This window comes from Bidens hawaiensis, unplaced genomic scaffold, assembly GCF_021521415.1.
Source record: "Bidens hawaiensis isolate Kalapana, Puna unplaced genomic scaffold, B.hawaiensis_p1.1 tig00016205_1, whole genome shotgun sequence".
NCBI lineage: Eukaryota > Viridiplantae > Streptophyta > Magnoliopsida > Asterales > Asteraceae > Bidens > Bidens hawaiensis.
The window spans coordinates 215,841-233,253 of record NW_027492478.1 but is presented as its reverse complement, the minus strand read 5'-3'; the positions used below and the strand labels follow the sequence as shown (position 1 = coordinate 233,253).

At 42.7% G+C, this 17,413-nt stretch overlaps 1 protein-coding gene across 1 annotated transcript; it reads right to left on the bottom strand.

Moving 5' to 3' along the window:
* Nucleotides 1-105: 105 nt before the first annotated feature.
* On the bottom strand, nucleotides 106-15,096 carry LOC143550982 (salutaridine reductase-like). The gene is made up of 5 exons (XM_077041525.1): nucleotides 15,000-15,096; nucleotides 14,580-14,823; nucleotides 990-1,064; nucleotides 708-896; nucleotides 106-640 (listed from the first exon to the last, which is right to left on the bottom strand). Exons 1-5 carry the CDS (start codon nucleotides 15,044-15,046, stop codon nucleotides 263-265), a joined length of 933 nt encoding a protein of 310 aa, XP_076897640.1. The 5' UTR covers nucleotides 15,047-15,096; the 3' UTR covers nucleotides 106-262.
* Nucleotides 15,097-17,413: the final 2,317 nt, after the last annotated feature.

The following is a 17,413-nucleotide window of genomic DNA, read 5'->3' as shown; positions in this document are numbered from 1 at the left end:
GAGTTCTTGTAAAATCTTGCTTTGTAACCGATATATGATTCTTGAAATGAATGATTTGATTTAATCCATATGCTTTTTAGTGTTATGTAGATTTGTAATAGTAAATAACTTATGCATAAAATCTTTATTAGCTGATGAGATGACATACATGCAACCAATGCTAGATACATATAATGATATAAAAGTCGATTTCACAAAGAAACATTCCGAGGCAAGCGAATCCAAACACGAGTAGCATGACATCATATATAGTAACTATAGATTAAAACGATGCGATTTCCGTTTGACTGAAGTAGACCCCAGAAGGACCATCGTCAGGTAACAAGGAAACCATTACAGGAGCTTTAGCGCCTTCTTCCGTAGTCAAGTGTCCCGTGTGACCTGTGATGTCGGTTTTGACATAGCCTGGATGCACAGAGTTCACAAGAATATGCTTAAACTTTTTTGCCAAAAGTCTTGTGTAGGCATTAACCGAAGCTTTTGAAACCGAATAAGCAGAGAGCAGGAAAGGCCAACCGTTCTCTGACAACTTATTAGACTTGAAGTCCTTCAAAAACCATTTAATGATCCCATCAATCTTTTCTTCAGTAAGGTTATCAATATCTGACAAGTCAGCTTTCACCGTCTCATTGCTAATCCACTAAAAAAAAGAGGATATAGTGAAAAAAAATTTCATTTAAGTTGCTGAACGAGTTCGAAAGACTTACGCGTAGCTCTCCACAATTCGAAGAAATGTTAACGATTCTTGGTGAGTTCGAGAGTTGAAGAAGCGGGAGAAATGCTTCTATTACCGCTTTAAGTCCGTAATAATTTATCTCAATACACTCTTCTCCTAAATCATAAGGTTGATCCATCATCTTATTTATAACATCAGGAGTTTCATCAAACACTTCCTTCTATAAAACCATATATATGATACTAATAAATATATTAAAAATCACATATAACTAAAAATAAATAAAAAGTTATGAAAGTATATATGTACTTACATTTCCTCCTCCATCTTTGTAGATTTTATATTCATCAAAATTTAAACTTACTCCATTTTCTCCAGCATTATTCACCTGCATGTTATAAAAATATATCTTATACACAGAGCTGGCTCAACGAATGTCGAGGCCTAAATCGATATAAGATTTGGAGGCCTTTTCATGCCAATTGATAAGAAAAAAATATATCATTTTAATTTTTTATGCCACATATACACCCACCACCGTCCGCCACCGTCGCTAACCTTTCACCACTGTAGCCGACCACCACGAACCACCCATCACCACCAACCATCACCCTCGCCCATCATCACCATTTCCCGACACACACCACCACCGACCACCATTACCTCCCGCGCCCCATAACCACTGTTACTAACTACCATTTTTTTTATTTTATTCCATCTTTTTTTACCACTTTATTGGATTTCTAGTTTTGGTTTCTATTCAAATTATCTATTTTGGTGGTTAATACGTGTTGCACGCTAGGTGTCCGACGAAATTACGACTTAGGTTCGGATAAGTTAAAGGTTGTTTACTTGCATTTGGGTGCTTAAGGGGGTATTTTGAGTTGGAGTTCTACCCAATTTACTTTATTTTGGAGGTATACATTCCTCCTCTTATGCCTTAGCGGTTGTTGTGGGGTGCTAGATGGGGGGTGAGCAACCCGTGGTTGCTCCCCTCCTTCGAGTGTGAGGGGTTTGGTCTTTGATTCTTGCTCTAACTCATCTCGAGTCGGGGTCTTTAGGGGTCCGTTGTCTTTTGTGATTTGTTTGTTTTCTGTTCTCGTGTGTACATGGCTACCACAAAAAGAATTCGACACGTTAATATAGGAGGGCTTGGTCCTAGCTCCACTAACGGTTTAAGGCCATGCCCCTTTACGCATTTCCACGAGTGTAAGGATGGTAGACCTGGGTCCTCGGGGTTTTTCCGCCTACTTGAGCACATGCAAAGTACCCATTTCAAAACGGATACTCGAAAGAACCTTTTAAAAGATGCTATCTCCAAGGATTTGGACCTTTTTATAGATGTTGGGGAAGCCCTTCGGGCGGGGGATAAATGGTTATGTGGGAGGTGCATGACGTTGCATGCCCTTAGCAGGGGGTGCAAGCATGTTGATGGTGTCTATTCTTTTTCTGTGGATTCTGGAGATGTTGGAGAATTCATCGTTGGGATCCAGAAACCTAATCGTGTTTCTATGGAAGGGACCCAGGTCCATCTGTAGGAGTGGTTGGGGATGTATCCCTTTTGGAACGGGTTTTCTCCCTTCCCATTAAGAGCATCCCCCTAAGTTGTCGTTTGGCGTTTGCTCAGACTTTGGCATGCGCTTTACGCAAGGTAGTGGATTCACCAGGCTCGATTGAGAATTGGGTCAAATTACTATTGTTGCCGCGTGGTACTTTACGGGTGGTGAAACCTTCCACTAGGCAGGAACGCAGGTCAGGGAATCGAAAGTCTTTGCAATGTAGTAGCATTCAGCAAGCACTTGCGGTGTGAAAAGATGGATCTGGTTTTGCTGACTTGGTTCTTTCTCTCTTTGATAACGTGAGGGGAAGCACTTTTTCTAAAAGAGAGGTGGGAGGGGAGGAGGGTTCTGAAAAAAGCCTCAATATTAAACAATGTCTCAGGAAAGTCAGGGATGGTCATTTCACAGCTGCAGTCAAGGTATTATGCTCAAGTGGGGTTGCCCCTCTTGGAGATTCAACCATGAAAGCCCTCATTGATAAACACCCAGTGGTGCCGCCTCCGTCCTTGCCTTCAAGCTCTGTCATCCTTCCTACTCTCTCTGTGGATGGGGACTGTGTGCTTAGATCTATCCGATCATTTCCTAAAGGGACCTCATGCAGGAGAGACGGGATGCGGGCGCAACACTTGTTGGACGCTCTTAGTGGTGAGAGATCAGTGACTTCCATGTGTCTGCTCTCTGCCATCACTGAAGTCGTCAACTTATGGTTAGGGGGTCTGTGCCCCAAGGTGCTCGCTGAGTTTATTGCTTCGGCCCCCCTTACCCCTTTATTAAAGCCGGATAATGGAATTCGGCCCATTGCTGTGGGGGCTATCTGGCGTAGGTTGGTTTCTAAAGCGGCTCTGAAGATGGCTGGGAAGGAAATGACTCAGTATTTAAGGGACTTTCAGTTTGGGGTAGGGACCCCTAATGGGGCAGAGGCGGTGCTTCACAGCGCGAATCGGTTTCTTAACTCCTTTCACGCGGACGGTTCTTTAGCTATGCTTACCGTGGACTTCTCCAACGCCTTCAATATAGTCGACCGCACAGCCCTTCTCCGAGAGGTTCATCATCATTGCCCTTCTATCTATCTATGGGTCCGGTTCCTTTATGCCCAGCCGGCTAGGTTGTACGTTGGTGATGACTGTATAGGGGCTACTACTGGGGTTCAGCAGGGAGACACCCTTGGGCCCCTCATCTTTGCCTTAGCCTTACACCCTCTTGTTCTCCGGGTACAAAATGACTGTAACCTCCCATTTCATGCTCGGTACTTGGATGATGGGACTATTATTGTGACATCTGCCCCGATCCGACCCGACCCAGGTACCCGTTTCTCTGACCCGATCTCTCTTTTATTATTTAATATTTATACTTATATTTTACTTTTAATAATATATATTTTCCTTCCCGCCTCTTTCTCTCTCTTTCTTTCCGCCGTCCCGCCCTTACGCCTTGTTTCCCTCTCCTCTTTGCTTGTCCTTTGTTCCTTCCCGCCTAAGGTTGTCTGCGCAGCTCCACGCGCCAGACTCCCTTACAAGGAATCCTGCGTGAAGACCACCTGTTTCAGCGATACGCGAGACGAACTCTTCTCGCAGCGCGCTAAGAATTGTAATTCTTCTCGCAGCGCGCTAAGAACGGAAGTTCTTCCCGCGACGCGCTAAGGATTTGTAGTTCTTCTCGCAGCGCGCTAAGAATCGTAATTCATCCCTCGACGCGCGAAGAATTATAGTTCTTCCCGCGGCGCGCTAGGAATTTTAGTTCCTCCCGCGGCGCGCTAAGAAATGTGATTCTTCCCGCGGCGCGCTTAGAAATGTAGTTCTTTCCGCGACGCGTTAAGGATAGTTCTGTCTGCCTTCGCGCTCGCGCTCTCTTGACCTTCTGTGTCTGCCTTCGCGCCTTAGCCTTCTCGCGCTGAACCCTTTGAGTTTCTTCTCGCCGTTTGCTTTTGTGTTGTCTTATCTTTTGAGCTGTTGACCTAATCTGCTTTATGTCTGAAAAGTTGCTTTCGGCGCAGCATGCGCACCAACCCCATTGGTTGGCAGATAAAGTGACTGACATAATCTTTTGAGAATCTGCTTTTGCCATGCTTGACCAGTACTTTATCTGTCCTCTCCCATGCCTTTTTCTGAATCCTGTCAGCCTTTTTCTCTTTTTCCCTGCTACCATATCTTTTGATATCTTTACTTTTCAGAACTTTTTACTGTTGATATCTTTTCTTTTACTTTTGGAGATCTTTTCTAGGGTTTGTGTCCCCTTGGGTTTGCCTATAAATAATAGTAGTATTTTCTTAACACTTCACACACAACACTTATTATCTCTTCCTCCCTTTTTGCTCTCTGCCGTTGTCCTCCTGCCGCCCCCCTCTCTGTCTCCGTCTTCCTCCTTGTTCTTCCTGCTTTTCCGGTAATATATATATTATATATAATAGTTTACTTATTAATTATGCTAACTTATAATCAAGACTTAAAACCAATCGTTAAAACAATAATCTTTAATTATAGGTTAACTTTGCTTGTTTAAGAGTTGATTCTTGCATATCTATCACCGCATCGTTTATCAAGTGAGTTATCTCGTATCTAATCCCTTTTTAGTTTTAATGTTTCGGGATGTTCATGTGTTTGTACAAAACTTGAGTCTTAAACTGTTTATGAACTTTAGTCGCGCAGTATCCCATGTGTTGAGGACGTTTACTTGGCTGTTTATTTGTATGTGTGTATCATTAACCGCTTTGTTCGGCCTATTCCGCAGTTCCGTTGGTACCATTAGTTGAACACGGGAGACCTATCGTTTACGGTTTTCTTTGTTTACACTTGCACAGATGTTTTCTCGTTTTTATGCTCAATTGGGAGCATGGATTGAACTATGATCTATGAACTATCTTAGGCTTGATCACAATCTGATTACACCCTTGTTAAACTCTAGACATACACGTGTTGCGCGCAGATTTACTATGATTATCTATGATTATCTATTAAACTTGATTTCTCACCAACACGCAAGTGTTTGACGTTTATTTTAACACATGTTCAGGTTTGCAGTAGCTGTTTTGGAGCTTGTGGACACGTAGGACGTTTTTACTTTTGGACCTAGAATTAAAATGTATCAAGACAAGTTAATGTTGTTTGAATGTTATAATTTATAATATATTGATTTATGTTTGATTTATGTTCTTTATTTTCCCCGCTGCGCGTGCGCGATAAAATGTGTATTAATAAATATTGACACCAATAGTGTCGCGAGTAATGAAGCAATATGTGGCGCCCCGATGTATAATCCGCCTTTGGTCGGGGTGTTACAGATTGGTATCAGAGCTCGTTGACTTTAGGATAGGTGGTTAGACGTAACGGCCTAGAATACCTAAGAGTCCCTTCTCGCGCATGAGAGAAATCTCATGTTTGCGCGCTTATTGTTAATTACTCGTTATTTATGAATATGCTCGCGCTTGCGCAGTATATGATTTTATGTTTTATTTCGCGATATTTCGATTTTTGTTGAATTTCGATTTTTATTGATTTTACTTACATATTCGTTTGTTGGGATTGAAAATCCGAAAAGTCATGGTGATACATGAATAGTTGATTTTCAATTTCCATTTACGATTATGTTCTGAGGTTGGAGACTTGAAAAGTCATGGTGATACATGAATTGTCAACCTCCAATACTCATTTTCTTGTATGTTTTATATTGAGGATTGAAAAGTCATGGTGATACATGAATCGTCAATCTCCAATACTCGTTTGCCCGTATATTTTAAATTGGGAATTCGGAAAGTCATGGTGATACATGAATTGTCGATTCTTGATTCGAATTTGTTACCTTTATTAAGTCTGCATTTAGGATCATTTATTTTACTTTAACTTTTGATAGTATCTAACTCCGTGAAACCAAGCTTTATAAGATTAAAACTTTGCGCTAAAACCAAGATATTAACTAAAATTAAAACTTTTATAGAATGCCTCCGCTATCTCGCCGATTTCAGAGAAGAGAAGCCTCACGCATGCGTAGACAGCAACGTTCCCAGGAAATGGCCGCCGCAATAGCCCAAGCTTTGAGCCAAAACAATGCTAATACCACCAGTTATAACATTAAGTCCTTTAATGCGGGTAACCCTCCGAAGTTCACAGGTCTTGAAGGAGCCACCGTGATGCTCCAATGGCTTGAGAAGATTGAAAACGCTTTCCTCCATACCCAATGCCCCTCAGAAAGACGAACCCTATATGCTTCCAGTGTCCTGGAATCCAGAGCGCTTACATGGTGGAATGGAGTAGCTCATGCGCGTGGCGCAGAGGCTGCTTCTAGCATGACATGGGAGGAATTCAAGGAAATTCTTACGCGAGAATTCTGCCCTCCCAACGAAGTTAAGCGCCTGGAGGAAGAATTTTGGAATCTTAAGCAGTACAGCGGAGAAGCGCGCGAATACGCGACGCGCTTCCACGAGCTAAGCTTACTGGTCCCTCACCTTGTTACCCCTTCACGCCGAGCAATCGAGAAATTCCTTGGGGGTCTCCCCATGGAAATTCAAGATTCTGTATGGGCCAGAAACCCAGTTACCCTCTCTGACGCCATCGAGTTGGCCGCTGTGCTCAGCGACAACCATGTCAGAGCAGGAACCCTGTTCCTGCGGGGAACTGAGAAGACCAAACTCACCAAGACTGCCCCTGAACCAACAGAAACCAAACCAGAACCCTCAAACCGTAACAACCTCAAGCGCAGGCGCAAGGCCTATGCGCTTACCAACCCGCCCATTGTCCAGCAACCCGCTTACCAACCTCCAGTTTACGCGCCTAACCCACTGACAGCCTACCCAACACCTCCTGTAGTCCACAACTATGCCTTAACCAATCCAGCACTCCCTGCCCCGCCACTTAAGAAACCTTACACAGGAAACCAACCCCTTTGCCCAACCTGTAGACTTCACCACCCAACTCAGACCCCGTGTCGACAATGTAACCGATGTGGCCGCGTAGGTCACTCCGTTGAGTACTGTAGAACCCCTCCCTCCAATCCGATTGCGCCAACACCACCAGCCTACCCGCAGAACCCACAGCCAACTTACCAAAACCCACGACCCAGATCGTGCTTTAACTGCGGTGATCCAAGTCATTTCCGGAACGCGTGCCCAAGGCTACAAGTTCAGATTACTCAAGCGAATCCGGTGAACCAAATTTCGAACCAAGTGACGCGTGGCCGAGCTTTTAACATAACCGCGCACCAAGCGCAAGCGAATAACGACGTAGTTAATGGTACATTTTTGCTTAACGGATTTTATGCATCTATGCTTTTTGATACTGGCGCCGATCGAAGTTTTATCTCTCGCGCCTTCGAGCAGAAGCTTGCGCGACCGCGCGATGACTTAAAAGAAGATTTTTCAGTTGAATTGGCTAATGGCGAAACTGTTTTAATAAACTCGGTAATTAAAGATTGCACGCTTAACCTTAACGAAAACGATTTTCTGATTGACCTCATCCCCATGCCTCTTGGAAGCTTTGATGTTATTATTGGTATGGACTGGCTCTCGCATAATCGCGCCGAAGTTATTTGCGCCAAGAAGATGATTCGCATACCTCGAGAAAATGGTGATCTTCATATTTACGGCGAAAAACCCTCCAGTGGTCTTAAGCTTATGTCTTGCGCCGAAGCCCAAAGACTCATGCGGAAGAAGTGTGTTGCCTTCTTAGCCCATGTGGTTAAACCTGCTGAAGAGAAGAAGCTTCGCGATATCCCTGTTGTGCGTGATTTCCCTGAAGTTTTTCCTGATGATCTTCCTAGTATCCCTCCCGCTCGTGAAGTCGAGTTCCGTATTGATCTTGTCCCTGGTGCTTCCCCCGTAGCTAAATCTCCTTATCGTCTTGCACCCGCTGAGATGCAAGAATTGGCCAGCCAACTTCAAGAGTTGACTGCTAAAGGATTCATTCGCCCTAGCTCTTCGCCCTGGGGTGCTCCGGTGTTGTTCGTTAAAAAGAAAGATGGATCGTTTCGCATGTGTATTGATTACCGCGAGTTGAACAAACTCACCATTAAAAACCGGTATCCCTTACCGCGTATTGACGACCTCTTTGATCAACTCCAAGGTGCCTCTTGTTTCTCGAAGATTGATCTCCGCTCTGGCTATCACCAGTTGCGCATCCGCGATGAAGATGTTCCGAAGACTGCTTTTCGAACTCGTTATGGCCATTTTGAATTCTTGGTCATGTCCTTCGGTTTAACCAACGCACCCGCCGTTTTCATGGATCTTATGAATCGGGTGTGTAGGCCTTTCTTGGATAAATTCGTGATCGTGTTTATCGATGATGTTCTGGTGTATTCTAAGACCAAGGCCGAGCATGAGCAACATCTCCGATTGGTATTGCAAAAGCTTAGAGCCGAGCAACTCTATGCTAAGCTTTCCAAGTGTGAATTTTGGTCTGATGAAGTACAGTTTCTTGGTCATGTTGTAAACAAGATGGGTATTCATGACGACCCATCCAAGATTGAAGCAATCAAGAACTGGATTACGCCATCCTCTCCTTCTGAGATCCGTTCCTTTCTGGGCTTAGCTGGTTATTACCGGCGTTTCATTTCGAACTTCTCAAAGATCGCTTTGCCTTTAACAGCTCTAACGCACAAAGGTAAACCGTATATTTGGGGCTCGAAGCAAGAAGAAGCCTTCCTATCGCTCAAGCGATTGTTGTGTGAAGCTCCTGTTCTTGCGCTACCTGAGGGTAATGATGATTTTGTCGTGTATTGCGATGCATCCAACCAAGGTCTTGGTTGTGTTCTTATGCAACGAGGCAAGGTTATCGCTTACGCATCGAGGCAACTTAAGGTTCATGAAAAGAATTATACAACTCACGACCTCGAACTTGGTGCAGTTGTTTTTGCCTTGAAGATCTGGAGACACTACCTTTATGGTACTAAGTGTATCCTTTACACTGACCATAAAAGCCTTCGGCATATCTTTGATCAAAAGGAACTTAACATGAGGCAACGCCGATGGAACGAACTCATCAGCGATTACGATTGTGAGATCCGGTATCATCCTGGTAAGGCTAATGTGGTAGCCGATGCGCTCAGCCGAAAACCCTGCCAACTTAACTGTATCTTGCCGCGCACCCAGCTTCACTTCGCGCCGATTCAAAGCAACCTTGAATCGCGTATTCGTGACGCGCAGCGCGCATCCATCAGTAATGGTAACCTTCGCGCCGAGTTAGCGTGTGGCGCGGAAGCACTCTTTGTCCCTAATCTGAGTGGAATTCTCTGCTATCTCAATCGCATCTGGATCCCTTGTGATGAGAATCTTCGCGCTGATATCCTGAGTGAAGCGCACAAATCTCGATATTCTATTCATCCTGGCGCTGATAAGATGTACAAGGATTTGCGCATTACTTATTGGTGGCCCGGTATGAAGAAGGATATTGCTGTGTTCGTAGCTAGATGTCTGACTTGTTCTAAAGTGAAAGCTGAACACCAACGCCCATCTGGTTTGCTCGAACAACCAGAAATTCCTACGTGGAAATGGGAAGGTATAGCGATGGACTTTATTACCAAGTTACCTTTGACAGCAAGCAAACATGATAGCATTTGGGTAATAGTGGATCGATTGACTAAGTCTGCTCACTTCCTGCCCATTCGTGAAAACTACCGTGTTGAGCATCTCGCGCAGCTTTATGTCAAGGAAATCGTCTGCCGCCATGGTACTCCTTTGAGCATCATATCCGATCGCGATGGCCGTTTTATATCTCGCTTTTGGAAATCTCTCCAATCTGCACTAGGAACTCGCTTGGACATGAGTACGGCATATCATCCTCAGACTGACGGTCAGTCTGAGCGAACTATTCAAACTCTTGAGGATATGCTTCGATCTTGTGTTCTTGATTTTGGAGGTAATTGGGATTCACACCTGCCTTTGATCGAGTTTTCTTATAATAACAGCTATCATTCCAGTATCGGTATGGCCCCATTTGAAGCACTTTACGGTCGTAAGTGCCGCTCCCCGATTTGTTGGAGCGAAGTGGGTGAAACTCAAATCACAGGACCCGAACTTGTTCAAGAGACAACCGATAAAATCGCCAAGATCCGTGATCATCTGCTGACTGCCAGAAGCCGACAGAAGAGTTACGCAGATCGCAGGCGAAAGCCTCTCGAATTTCAAGTTGGTGATCTTGTTCTCCTCAAAGTGTCGCCTTGGAAAGGTGTTGTCCGCTTTGGGAAGAAAGGTAAGCTTGCTCCTCGATATGTTGGACCATTTAAGATTCTCGCGCGTGTAGGAAAAGTTGCCTACAGACTTGACCTGCCGCCCGCGCTCAGTAATGTGCATCCAACGTTCCATGTATCCAATCTCAAGAAGTGTTTAGCTGACGAGAACCTTCACATTCCACTTGATGAAGTTCAAGTTGATGAAACTATGCATTTCATTGAGAAGCCTGTTGAGATTATGGATCGCGAGGTTAAGCAAACCAAGCGCAGTCGTAACCCTATCGTGAAAGTTCGCTGGGAGTCCAAGCGCGGAGCCGAGTTTACATGGGAAAGGGAAGATCAAATGAAGATCAAGTACCCGCACCTGTTCTCTGCGCAACCTACTTCGAGATAAATTTCGGGACGAAATTTCTTAAAGTAGGGGAGACTGTGACATCTGCCCCGATCCGACCCGACCCAGGTACCCGTTTCTCTGACCCGATCTCTCTTTTATTATTTAATATTTATACTTATATTTTACTTTTAATAATATATATTTTCCTTCCCGCCTCTTTCTCTCTCTTTCTTTCCGCCGTCCCGCCCTTACGCCTTGTTTCCCTCTCCTCTTTGCTTGTCCTTTGTTCCTTCCCGCCTAAGGTTGTCTGCGCAGCTCCACGCGCCAGACTCCCTTACAAGGAATCCTGCGTGAAGACCACCTGTTTCAGCGATACGCGAGACGAACTCTTCTCGCAGCGCGCTAAGAATTGTAATTCTTCTCGCAGCGCGCTAAGAACGGAAGTTCTTCCCGCGACGCGCTAAGGATTTGTAGTTCTTCTCGCAGCGCGCTAAGAATCGTAATTCATCCCTCGACGCGCGAAGAATTATAGTTCTTCCCGCGGCGCGCTAGGAATTTTAGTTCCTCCCGCGGCGCGCTAAGAAATGTGATTCTTCCCGCGGCGCGCTTAGAAATGTAGTTCTTTCCGCGACGCGTTAAGGATAGTTCTGTCTGCCTTCGCGCTCGCGCTCTCTTGACCTTCTGTGTCTGCCTTCGCGCCTTAGCCTTCTCGCGCTGAACCCTTTGAGTTTCTTCTCGCCGTTTGCTTTTGTGTTGTCTTATCTTTTGAGCTGTTGACCTAATCTGCTTTATGTCTGAAAAGTTGCTTTCGGCGCAGCATGCGCACCAACCCCATTGGTTGGCAGATAAAGTGACTGACATAATCTTTTGAGAATCTGCTTTTGCCATGCTTGACCAGTACTTTATCTGTCCTCTCCCATGCCTTTTTCTGAATCCTGTCAGCCTTTTTCTCTTTTTCCCTGCTACCATATCTTTTGATATCTTTACTTTTCAGAACTTTTTACTGTTGATATCTTTTCTTTTACTTTTGGAGATCTTTTCTAGGGTTTGTGTCCCCTTGGGTTTGCCTATAAATAATAGTAGTATTTTCTTAACACTTCACACACAACACTTATTATCTCTTCCTCCCTTTTTGCTCTCTGCCGTTGTCCTCCTGCCGCCCCCCTCTCTGTCTCCGTCTTCCTCCTTGTTCTTCCTGCTTTTCCGGTAATATATATATTATATATAATAGTTTACTTATTAATTATGCTAACTTATAATCAAGACTTAAAACCAATCGTTAAAACAATAATCTTTAATTATAGGTTAACTTTGCTTGTTTAAGAGTTGATTCTTGCATATCTATCACCGCATCGTTTATCAAGTGAGTTATCTCGTATCTAATCCCTTTTTAGTTTTAATGTTTCGGGATGTTCATGTGTTTGTACAAAACTTGAGTCTTAAACTGTTTATGAACTTTAGTCGCGCAGTATCCCATGTGTTGAGGACGTTTACTTGGCTGTTTATTTGTATGTGTGTATCATTAACCGCTTTGTTCGGCCTATTCCGCAGTTCCGTTGGTACCATTAGTTGAACACGGGAGACCTATCGTTTACGGTTTTCTTTGTTTACACTTGCACAGATGTTTTCTCGTTTTTATGCTCAATTGGGAGCATGGATTGAACTATGATCTATGAACTATCTTAGGCTTGATCACAATCTGATTACACCCTTGTTAAACTCTAGACATACACGTGTTGCGCGCAGATTTACTATGATTATCTATGATTATCTATTAAACTTGATTTCTCACCAACACGCAAGTGTTTGACGTTTATTTTAACACATGTTCAGGTTTGCAGTAGCTGTTTTGGAGCTTGTGGACACGTAGGACGTTTTTACTTTTGGACCTAGAATTAAAATGTATCAAGACAAGTTAATGTTGTTTGAATGTTATAATTTATAATATATTGATTTATGTTTGATTTATGTTCTTTATTTTCCCCGCTGCGCGTGCGCGATAAAATGTGTATTAATAAATATTGACACCAATAGTGTCGCGAGTAATGAAGCAATATGTGGCGCCCCGATGTATAATCCGCCTTTGGTCGGGGTGTTACAATTATTGGTGGTGCCAACGAAGTCGCTAAAGCCCTAGACATTATCAGCTCGGAAGGGCCATCATTGGGGCTTCAACTTAATATTAAGAAAACCGAGGTTTTTTGGCCAACGTGTAATGGAGTGAAAGTTATAGATGGGCTTTTCCCTAGTGAAATTGGTAGACCAGAGAGAGGAGTAAAGCTCCTTGGAGGGGCTGTTAGTCGAGATCCCTACTTTATTAAGGAGTTGGCGAGGCGGAGAGCATCTCGTGCGGTTGATCTTATGAAATTTTTACCTTGCCTTAGGGATTCCCAGAGCGAACTCCTCCTGCTTAGGTCTTGCATGGGGGTTGCTAAGTTGCTTTTTGGGTTACGAACATGCCACCCCCATATGATGGATGATGCGGTATCCTGTTTTGATAAGGGGCTTCGAGAAGCCATCGAAGACATAGTTGTATGTGGAGGCCCGTTCTTTGGTGATCTTCAGTGGCGACTTGCATCTTTACCAATGCGCTTGGGGGGTTTAGGCCTTCTTTCGGCTCTTGATGTTGGTGTTTACATTTTTGTAGCGTCGAGGGCTCAGTCTTGGAAGCTACAGAATCACATCTTAAGGAATAGCGGAGTTGTCGACCTGGACTCAGACTACGTGCAGGCCCTGGAGCGCCTAAATGGCGCTCTCCCAGACTTTGACATTGGCGGTTTCTCTAATAAGGACACCGCCCCACCAAAGCCTCAAAAAACTTTGGCGAATGCCCTTTTTGGCAAAATCGCTCAAGGCGTGGGAGAAGTTTTTGGATTGTCCCCCCGACAGAAGGCGGTTATTGAATGCTTACAAGATCCTCATGCCCAAGATTTTCTGACCGTTATCCCGATTGATGGCTTGGGCCAAAGTATGTCTGCGGTCGAGTATAGGGCCATTCTTAAGTACCGTTTGATGGTCCCAATGTACCCAGAAGACGAAACATGTTCGATCTGCCGTAAGGCTTGCCTGGATAAATTCGGAGAGCTTGCGGTTCATTGAAAGGAGATGCCTGGGTTTAAATACCGACATGATTGGGTGCGGGACGTTCTTTGGGACATCTTAAGGCGTGTTGGGATATCAGCTAAAAAGGAAGCCCCTGTAAACTTCCTTACAGTCCCCACGGAAGGGAGATCCACTTTATGACCGACAGATTTGCTCGTCTTTGGTTGGGCCGGGGGGAAACACGCTTGTGTTGACCTCACATGGGTATCTCCTTTAGCTGGTTTGAGGGATAATGGCTTTGTAGTTGGCCAAGCAATGAAATGGGCTGAAACGAAGAAGGTGGAGAAACATGCTAACGCCTGCGAAGAGAACCAACATGTTTTTGTCCCTCTGGCTTTTGATACCTTTGGCTCCTTGGCACCAGAAGCTATCCGTTTCTTAACCAGGGTCCAACGGGTTATGCGTAACAATGTGTCGACTCCAAAGGGGCAGTGGTATAGCAGGTTAGGGTTTGCAATTCAGAAAGGGGTGGCGGCGCAGCTTGTTGCCCGCCTACCTGCTATGTTGATGTAATATCTATGTTTCTATATAATGAGAAGTATTGATATAAAAAAAATTTAAATTTGCTTTACCAATTATAATATATCTATATATAGTGTTTTTTTTACTTAGATGGCTTAATTAAGTGTGGGCCTAAACCCTAAGTTGTTTTTAATGGCCATGGGCCGGCCCTGCTTACACAATATCACAAGATCACACATTACTCAATAGTGTGTGCAAGTGTGCTTGTTGTTACAATGACAAAACACATTACCAAGATATCGAGTTTCTTGAATTGAGAGTCGACGAACTTGGTCAATCTATCGATACTCGTTGGATCTTTAACATCGAGTTGATGAAAAACGACATCCACGAGCCCAGACTCGTTGAGCTTTTTGGTAGCTTCTAAACCACGACTCTCATTTCTAGCAGTTAGTACAACTTTGATGCCGTTTGAGGCCAACTGACGACATATCTCTAGCCCAATACCTTTGTTTCCGCCGGTCACAACTACCACCCTGAAATCAAAACAAAAAGAAAGAAAGATCATGCATGTAACAAAGATAATCATAAATGGGATTTTTGTTTATTATTATTTTTTTAAATTTATATGTTTAAACATCAGCATTACATATGAAAGTTAACGCGCAACAAGTTGCGCTGCTAGCTTTTAAATCAACACTAGTCGGTGTACCTTTGTTCGGTTGAAGCAACACTAGTCTTGTCAACTACTGATGCCATAAACAAATTGATTTTTCTGGAAGAGGAAAAGAAATATAAGTTGAAGATGAAGTGAGCAACATCATGCCTCTTTTAAATCAATTATTGGTGGGTTTTTTTAATTAATAATTGATTTAAATGTAAAAAAAATCAAAAATGTCAATATAATAAATATGTTCCTGTTATTTATTTTTGTATGGAACCAATTAATAATTTCACTATTAAATATTTTAATATCACCTTACTGCATTTTTTATTTTTTTCTAAAAAAATGATGGTTTCTTGTAAGAAAATCAGTAACTTAAAAAAGATGATTTCTTACTTTTTTTTTCTTTTGTTTTGTTTTTTTTTTTTTTTTGCATTTTTCAGATTTTTTTTTTCAATTTTTAAAAAAAATTTCTTCAATTTTTTTCTAATTTTTTCAGTTGTTTAAAATATATTTTGCAATGTCAAACTATTTAAATATAAGAAAAAATCCACATAACATGTTATCCAAGTAAATTATATAAGATTGGAACAAAATGAAAAATTAGTGACCTGATTGGAACAATTTTAAAATTTAGTTAATATTTTATAGAGTAATCCCAATTTTATATAAACCCAACTTTCAACTAAAAAATAGCCTAAAAGTACATGATTTAATAATAAAGATAATTCAAAAGTTAATTCATAATATAAATTACTTGATTTTCAAACAAAGTTTTTCTAAAAATAAAAGTGTGCAATAGGTTTATGACATCATTTACTGGTTTACTCATTTTAATTTAATTATATACTAGGTTAAAAGTTTTTTTTTATAAAATATGGGTTGCAAAAATTTATTAGGCTTAAAACTGGTATGTCGGTTCAAACCGGTGTTTAAAAAATGGTAGTTCGATGCTCTAGCAAACCATATACAAATATTGAGCTTTAAATATCGGTCACTTATTCGAAACCCGGTATAACGGTTCAACCAGCCGGTACAAACCATTATTAAATCATTGATCTAGAGTGAATTATTAGGTTGTCCTTTCGACTAACGAGACTAGATTTGTCTAATATAAACTTAGTCATGTGCACTACACATAAAGACAAATTTCCGTAATACATAAAGATACACGAATCTTGAAAAGTGATGCATAAAACTAATGACGACTAGTGAAAGGGACGTTAAGTGTGACAAATCATAAAGATACACGAATCTTGAAAGTGAATTACGTTTGTACCATCAAATCATTTCATTTTGAAAGCGAATTATGATTCTCAGACAAGTCACGGATTGTCAAATTACGAAAACATAACATATATACGTTCTACTCGTGATTATTATATTTTTCTTTCGTACAAATTTTGTTAGTTTAGCCCTGCTTGCGGTGCGCACATATGATGTATATATGTGTGAACCCTCGGGTGGGCAAAAGTGAAATTGCACTAATTTTGACGTTATTTTACTAATCTCGTGAAAATAACGTTAAAAGTGACGGATGGTTAATCAGGCATCATGTAGTGGCGTTGATAGCTGAAAGATAAGGGTACATGCACCGATCAGCCGGTGTCCCGATGATTGAGTGTTATGTGCCTTATGTCCAAGGCTTGATGCAAAACTACTATCGAGCCGGGGGTCTCTCCGGAAGCAGCCTCTCTATCCCTATGGGGTAGAGGTAAGGCTGCCTACATCTTACCCTCCTCAGACCCTACCATAGTTTTGCTATTGGTGGGATATACTGAGTACGATGATGATGATGATGACAAATTTTGTTAGTTGGAACTCAAAAGACAACAAAATGCTACTTGTTAAGGCTGAGGGGTGTGGAGCGCGAGAAAGGGCGCAAGAGGACAGCCGCTCGCGCCCCGGGGCGCGAGCACCACACCACCGAGGCGCGAGAGGGGCGCGAGCGCGGAAAAAGAGGCAGGCGCGGATGGGCTAGCGGCTGAGAATGGCGTGAAGGTTTCTTGGGTTGCGTGAATAGAGCCGTTTGGGCTCGTTTTTTATTAAAAAAAAAAATTTTTTCCATACAATTTTTCTCTATATATTAACCTATATCCAACACAAACCCACAACAATATTAACATACAATCTTTTCTCTCTATTAACCTATATCAAACCCAAACCAACACCAATATCACATACCAATATCACATACCATACCCAAAACCCAAAATCACCCCATCTTCCAAACCTTTTTTTTAAAAACATGGCTGGAAATTGGTACCCAAACCTAGATTCAGATTACAGTTACGACGATTTATGGTCGGCACCGGACCAAGCGATGTTTTATTCGGGGTCGCAACAACCATCCGGCTTTCAACCATCCAACATACAACCGTCTCCTAACTTTGTAGTTCCGGAGACACAAGAAGCAGAAGGTGAAGCTGCGGGACAAAGAAGACGCGTCCACCGGAAAAAAC

Coding starts and splice junctions, on each gene's coding strand:
- LOC143550982 (XM_077041525.1), bottom strand. CDS start 15,046: ATGGCATCAGTAGTTGACAAGACTAGTGTTGCTTCAACCGAACAAAG. Junction 897..989: donor ACAAAGATGGAGGAGGAAAT/GTAAGTACATAT, acceptor ATGGTTTTATAG/AAGGAAGTGTTTGATGAAAC. Junction 641..707: donor CGAATTGTGGAGAGCTACGC/GTAAGTCTTTCG, acceptor TCTTTTTTTTAG/TGGATTAGCAATGAGACGGT.